The sequence below is a fragment of the Myotis davidii genome, unplaced genomic scaffold (genome assembly GCF_000327345.1).
Source record: "Myotis davidii unplaced genomic scaffold, ASM32734v1 scaffold663, whole genome shotgun sequence".
In the NCBI taxonomy this organism is placed as follows: domain Eukaryota; kingdom Metazoa; phylum Chordata; class Mammalia; order Chiroptera; family Vespertilionidae; genus Myotis; species Myotis davidii.
Genome location: NW_006295816.1, coordinates 3,531,576 through 3,538,779, shown reverse-complemented (window position 1 = coordinate 3,538,779; position 7,204 = coordinate 3,531,576). Strand labels below are relative to the sequence as shown.

The following is a 7,204-nucleotide window of genomic DNA, read 5'->3' as shown; positions in this document are numbered from 1 at the left end:
TACCCGTCCGAGCCCCACCCCAGTCGCACCAGCAGAGTCTTTGGCGAGCTCGGCTGCCCCTTGAGTGTTTCTAGCTGCATCTTGTCCGTGTGGAATCCCGTCTCCTCGCACTGCTCTCCCCTCCCACCCTCGTCCCGCCTCTCCCTCCGGTGAGCCCACTCACCAGCGACGTTGGAGGGTGTGCAGGGTGGGCGTCACACCCGCTCCCCCCCACATCGCTGAGCGTGTTGTTGAAGAATGACTCCTCCCGCCCATAAGAATAACAGTTTTTAAAATATATTTTTATTGATTTCAGAGAGGAAGGGAGAGGGAGAGAAGGATAGAAACACCAGTGATGAGAGAGAATCATGGATCGGCTGCCTCCTGCACGCCCCCAATTGGGGATCGAGCCTGCAACCCGGGCCTGTGCCCTGACCGGGATTCGAACCATGACCTCCTGGTTCATATAGGTCAACGCTCAGACACTGAGCTGTGCCAGTTGGGCAAAACACTAACATTTTACGGAGTATTCTCCTGGGCCAGGGAGTGAGCCAGTCACACATTTCACACGCGTTACCACACTGAATCACCTCTGAGGTCACGTTATACTTTTCTGTGGACGGGGAAACCGAGGCACTGAGAGGCGAAGTAATGTCCCTGGTGACGGTAAAACCGGGACGGAGCGAGTAAGACTCACGCTGGGGGTGCACTCAGCGCCCCGTCCCCACCACCCCGGGGACTATTCTCCCCTCCATCCTCCTCTCTGGTGGCGCCGTGGGCTCTGGCACCCAGACCTGAGATCTCACCTCTCCGGCCACCCTGCGTTGGACCTGTCCCCCGAGAGAGTGGGGCTCCCCGAGCCGCACCCCGCTCCGTGCACAGGACATGCTTGCCGCTCTCTCTCCCGCAGGTTCTTAGACTACCTGTCCGACCTGTGTGTGTCCATGAACAAGTCCATCCCGGTGACGCAGGAGCTCATCTGCAAAGCGGTGCTCAACCCAGCCAACGCCGACATCCTGATCGAGACCAAGTGCGTGGGGAGGCGGAGGCCACTGGCTCGGGGGGCCTGTGCGTGTGGGCGGGAGAGCCGAACCCCCGATGCTGCAGGCTGGTCTGCAGTGGGCCAGCCTGTGGGAAGCCGAGACCTGCATGGCTAGGGTTCAGGACCTGGAGAAGGGCTGCACACAAATGAAGAGACTAGACAAGAAACATGAATTTGGAAATCATGGGGGGCCAGGCAGAGTCTTTCTCCAGCGGAAAGGCTTCACTGGTGCCCAGGCCTTGTTAGCTCTTTATTTAATTTTAGATACACATCTTGACCAAGGTCAGGCAGGCAGTCCGGTAGCAGACAGACCATCTTAAAGGTCAGTAAATATTAGTAAAGATTTACTTTGAGACTATTAGGTAAGGAAATTGCTTGAGCCACCATTGTCTGGACAGAACAATCGGTGCATAGCTTTAGCCCTTGCCAAAGCTCAAGGTCCATCAGCCTTCTGGGTTCCCTGTTTGCACTCTCATAGTAGTGTAGACAGTGGATGGCTTCCAGCACCAGCCCACTGGGCACGCGGTGGCACTTCACTCGCCGCTTTCACAGTAACGTGAGCTCACCCGGGGGCATTCGACACCCGCCTGGTTTAATCTTAAGAGTTGGAAGTCCTGGGAGTATAATCACCCATTTTAAATGTCAGAGGAGGCGACAGTTTGGTGTCGATAGAAATCCGTGTTGGGAAAGGTGTTTAAGTGACCACTGTTCACAAAGGGCTCAGTGGTCCAGAGGCGTTGGGTTAATAGCAGCGACTCACTGTTGGGAAGGAGAACTATAGGGCCAGTAATGTGGACAAGTTGTGTTTTATTTATTTATTTATTTATTTTAAATATATCTTACTGATTTTTTACAGAGAGGAAGGGAGAGGGATAGAGAGTCAGAAACATCGATGAGAGAGAGACATTGATCAGCTGCCTCCTGCACATCTCCTACTGGGGATGTGCCCGCAACTCAGGTACATGCCGTTGACCGGAATCGAACCTGGGACCCTCCAGTCCGCAGGCTGATGCTCTGTCCACTGAGCCAAACCGGTTTCGGCTCAAGTTGTGTGTTAAATCCCAAAACTAAGTTACGCCCAGAATCAGTGATTTTTGTTTGTTTGCTGCTCATGCATAACTTAATGTTGGGTTTGGGCGAATGCCGGGCTTGGCACCCTTGGCATTTTCCCGTTGAGGCCGAATAATTACTATGGGGTCGGTCCGTGCGTGTGGGGTGTTAGCATCCCTGCCTTCCCCTTGGGGAGCCCATGGTGCCTCCTCCCCCTCCTTTACATCAAACGAAAGGTCTCAGGCATCGCAGGTCACCTGGCTGGGAGCCACTGGGGTCAAGTATGTGCAGAAACTAGTGTTTGGCCCTTTGTGGTTCTGCCACGGGGGCAGGAGATGCTTTCTGGGTCGTCACGTGAAGCCTCAAGCCACGGCCTCGCTGCAGCCGGCGGGAGGTTGGCGAGGTTCCCCCCTGACACCTGCCCCGCCCGTTCCTTCCCCAGGCTGGTCCTTTCCCGCTTCGAGTTCGAAGGGGTGTCCTCGGGGGAGAGCGCGCTGGAGGCGGGCGAGGACGAGGAGGAGGTGTGGCTGTTCTGGAGGGACAGCAGCAAGGAGACCCGCAGCAAGAGCGTGCGGGAGCTGGCGCAGGACGCCAAGGAGGGCCAGAAGGAGGACCGCGACGTGCTTAGCTACTACCGGTGAGCGCTGGCGTGGGGCGGAGGCGGCCGTTGGCGCTGTTGGTGGTCACTCTGGGCATCACGGGTGCCCTCCGGGCGTCCAGCATCAAGACGGTGCATTTGAGATTTTGAGGTTTCAGCCACACCTGCACGGTCATTGGTACCTGGGTGTGGCCGGGTCAGAAGACGGACTGAGTGGCGTCACCAGGGCAGGTCCTCCGTGACCAGCCTGGCACGTGCCTTTCGTAGCAGCGAAGAGGCCCACTGCCGGGGTTCAAATCCCGGCCTCTCTGCTCACTCGCTCCGTCGGGAGACACCTGGCGGCGTCCGGGCTTCACCTGTGGCTCAGTCGGCACCTCCGTCACCAACTCCAACCCAGCGTCTCCTGCGTCCCGGCGCTCAGGCCACCTCAAGGGCAGGGCAGGGAAAGGAAAAGGGGAGAAAACCAAGAAACGCTTTTGAAAAGAGAGGGAGGGAACGATGCTGAAGCAAGTGGGAGCGGCAGTGTCCGGGCTCGGCGACGGCCCGTCAGGCGGAGCCTGTGTTGGCCCCGCGGAGCCTGTAGCGTTCCTCCTTCACGTTACACGTGTGTTCGTTCCTCTAACCATGACGAGCCTTCTCCAGGAATGAGAAGCGGTGCCTGGCGGTCATGCTCGGGAGTTAACAGGCCGCTGGAGACCGGAGGAGGAAGGAGGCACAGGCGTGCTGAGGGGCCCCCGTATTTCACACCCCGTTTCCATGTGTGAGAGTCAGAGAGGAGCCTTCCATGGGGCCCTGGAGGCAGTGGAACGTTGCTAATGAGACTCACACGGGCGATGTCGTCAACTTTTCCTACGTGGTCTCTGACCTACGGAATGAAAACACAGCTGCCGAAGTAGACAACCGTTTTCAGCCTGACACCCCCCCCCCATTTGTTTTATAAAATAAACGTGGAGTCAGGTGGTCACGCCATCCCTCCCGCTGAGAGGGCACATGTGACGGCCGGCCTGGCTTCCCCGCCCCTTCCCCTGCCAGGTCCAGGGCCGGACTCTGGTGTACGGAGCAGGTTAGGGGTGTGGATGTGTGTCACTACTGTGAAACCCGGGGCCACCTGGCTGGCCTGCATGTACCCCACTCATCCTCAGTGATCTCGGGCGTGAGCTCCATGTCGTGTCCTTCCCTCCAGGTACCAGCTGAACCTCTTCGCCAGGATGTGTCTGGACCGCCAGTACCTGGCCATCAACGAGATCTCCGGCCAGCTGGACGTGGACCTCATCCTGCGCTGCATGTCGGACGAGAACCTGCCCTACGACCTGAGGGCCTCCTTCTGCCGCCTCATGCTCCACATGCACGTGGACCGAGACCCGCAGGAGCAGGTCACGCCCGTGAAGTACGCCCGCCTCTGGTCCGAGATCCCATCGGAGATCGCCATTGATGAGTGAGTGGCTCCTCTGCCTTGTCCCCGCCCCTCTGCAACTAGTGCCCGCCCCCCTCTGCTCCTAGTCCCCACCTCTCTGCACCTTGTCCCCGCCCCTCTGTGCCTTGTCCCCGCCCCTCTGTGCCTTGTCCCACCCCCTTCACTTTGTCCTCATCCTGACCGGTGGCCCCCTTCAGCCCCATGTCCATGCTGTTCCATGTGACAAACCGCGTGTGGTCCCATTGAGTCTGGTCAACCACAGACAACAGATGAAGTTACTTTTTCTAAGCTTAACATAAAATGGAGGGCAAAGATGATTTCTTCAAGAATGTAAAGATGGCACGATTCCATTTTTATATCCTGCTCCTCTCTCTTATTCAACAAGTAACTGTGTCCGCTGGCCGCAGTAGGGGTCTATCAGTGGAACGGGACCCTGCCTGCCCGCTAGTGGGGAAAGAGAAAGGACTGAGATGGAGCCTGGTGACAGGGGCTACAGGACATAAAGTGGGAAAGGAGGGCGTGTGGGGGCACTCAGCAGCGGCGGCCTCCCTGGGCGGAGCTGAAACCCTCTCCCCCCCCACAGCTATGACAGCAACGGGGCCTCCAAAGATGAGATTAAGGAGCGGTTCGCGCAGACCATGGAGTTTGTGGAGGAGTACCTCCGAGATGTGGTGTGCCAGAGGTTCCCTTTCTCAGATAAGGAGAAGAACAAGCTGACGTTCGAGGTAATTGCCTGCTCCTCCTCGGCTGTCTCTCTGTGGGGGGGAGAGGAGATGTTTCTGATTTTCACCGCGATACTCGGGTTTTGTCATGAAAAGGGTTCGGCTCAGTTTGGTTCCCGAATAAGGTGGGTGCCAGCTCCCAGGTGGCCTTGCTCCCAGGAGAAATGCGCAGGTGCCCTGAAGTGTGCGGGGACGGGAGACCTGAGGACTCCGTACGTCACCCTGTCTATATATATAAAAGCCTAATATGCAAAGTGGCCCCTTGGGAGTTTGATCTCTTGCTATGATGTGCACTGACCACCAGAGGGCGGCGCGGAACAAGGGAAGGCCCCAGCCGGCAGCTGCTAGGGACCCTACCTGTGCACTAATTTTGTGCACTGGGCCTCTAGTTAAAGATGACAAGACAGAGCATCGTGCTCGGCTTGTCGCAGGGACTCCTCCCGGGACATAACCCGTGTCCCCAGGGGTCAGCATGCTTCTCTGTGAGACACGTGGCCTTTTGAGGAGTTATGTCTGCGAGGTTACAGGGCTGCAGCCCGTGTCCTCGTCGCGTGAGACTCGCTCGCCCAGGGTTGTCTTAGGGGGTCTGCACAGACCAACCGATGAGGTCCACGTTCACGAACTAGTTCTCAAAGCAGAGCAGTCGCTTGGCAGGTTTTCGGTTCTTGTATCTTCTTCCTCATGAGACAAAATGAAATTTGATCAGAATTGTAAGCCAGACGAATGTCTCAGCATAAGGAAGGCAGGCCTCGGGCATTGACGCGCTGGTTGGTGCAAAGTGGGCCCGAAGGACGCAGTGTGTTTAATGCCACCTTCCCCCTTCTCTCTCTCTCCCTTTGAATACGACAGGTTGTGAACTTAGCGAGGAATCTCATCTACTTTGGTTTCTACAACTTCTCTGACCTTCTGCGATTGACCAAAATCCTCCTGGCCATCCTGGACTGCGTGCACGTGACCACCATCTTCCCCATCAGCAAGATGGCGAAGGGAGAAGAGAACAAAGGTGGGGGCAGGGCGGGGCCCTGAGCAGGAGTGGCCGCCCGGCTCCAGGGCAGCCTTCACCCTGGTGTCCTGTCCTTGCTTTTTTTAAAAAAAATATTTTTTAATACATTTTTATTGATTTCAGAGAGGAAGGGAAAGGGAGCGAGAGAGAGAGGAACATCAATGATGAGAGAGAATCGTGGATCGGCTGCCTCCTGCACGCCCCACACTGGGGATCGAGCCCACAACCTGGGCATGTCCTCTGACCGGGGATTGAACTGTGACTTGCTGTGCATGGGTTGATGCTCAACCACTGAGCCACACCGGCCAGGCCTGTCCTGTCCTTTCTTTTTGACTTTTCACTGCGAACATTTCAAATATAAAGAGAGAATAGTGCTTTAGACACCAGAGACCCACAGCTTACAGTCAGAGATGACTCACATTTTTATGTATTTCCTTTGTATTTTATGAGTCCTGTGTATCCTGCTGAGCCATTCGAAGGGAGGTGGCCAGTAGAATGTGGCAGGTGGATTCGTGCACAGAATGCTCCCGTGGGGGTTTCAGACCACCTGTGCCCCTGCTCCCCGAAGCCCCTGGCATTTGATGGGCATTCACCTTCACAGGTCCCCGGGGTCTGAGAATGTCCCGGAACAGAGGCGTGTTAAACGGTGTGTCTAAGGGAGCCTGTGGCCCGTGCCAGGACCCTCGGAGCGCTCTGTAGGGGCGTTGTCATGACCGACGTCTCTCCCACCCCCTCTGGGCAGTCACATGATGCGGTCCAAGCCGGGGCCGGGGAGCTGAGGACCCAGGATGGGGTCGTGACCCAGGTCTGTCTGGCCCCTCCAGGCAGCAACGTGATGCGGTCCATCCACGGGGTCGGGGAGCTGATGACCCAGGTGGTGCTACGGGGAGGGGGCTTCTTGCCCGTGACCCCCATGGCCGCCGCCCCCGAAGGCAACGTGAAGCAGGCGGAGCCAGAGAAGGAGGACATCATGGTCATGGACACCAAGCTGAAGATCATTGAGATCCTGCAGGTAGCCCTCCGCCCGAGGCGCAGGGCGTGCGTGGGCGGCGGCCCCCTCTGGGGGGTGGAGGGGGCTGTCTTCGGGGAAGGGGATGGTGGTAAACGCCCGGCTCAGCCTCAGGTGGCACTTAGGGGCCAGCCCTCCATCCCTCTCGGGTCATCCTCCCCCACTCCCACCCCCACGTGCCCGTGTCCCTCCAGGGTCACATTCTATACCTGCTGACACAGGTGATGCTGGTGGAGGCGGGGAGGGGGACTTACAGGCCGGTTGCTAAGTCAGCTGCCGGGTGCTGAAATCTGCACTAAGCTGAGGGGCTGCCCCCACCAGCCTGAGGCTGCAGGGACCTGAAACCCACGCCGGACGGTGGGTCGCTCGGTGCTCATGGTGACGGGT

The 7,204-nt window shown here is 57.7% G+C and overlaps 1 protein-coding gene across 1 annotated transcript in view; it reads left to right on the top strand.

The window, feature by feature from the left end:
• ITPR1 (inositol 1,4,5-trisphosphate receptor type 1) overlaps window positions 1–7,204 on the top strand; it is a 227,042-nt gene that overhangs the window by 88,908 nt on the left and 130,930 nt on the right. Inside the window, 6 exon segments of the mRNA XM_015568305.1 lie at window positions 822–1,009; window positions 2,514–2,708; window positions 3,853–4,104; window positions 4,667–4,808; window positions 5,655–5,808; window positions 6,633–6,820. Coding sequence (XP_015423791.1) covers window positions 822–1,009; window positions 2,514–2,708; window positions 3,853–4,104; window positions 4,667–4,808; window positions 5,655–5,808; window positions 6,633–6,820 — 1,119 coding nt within the window.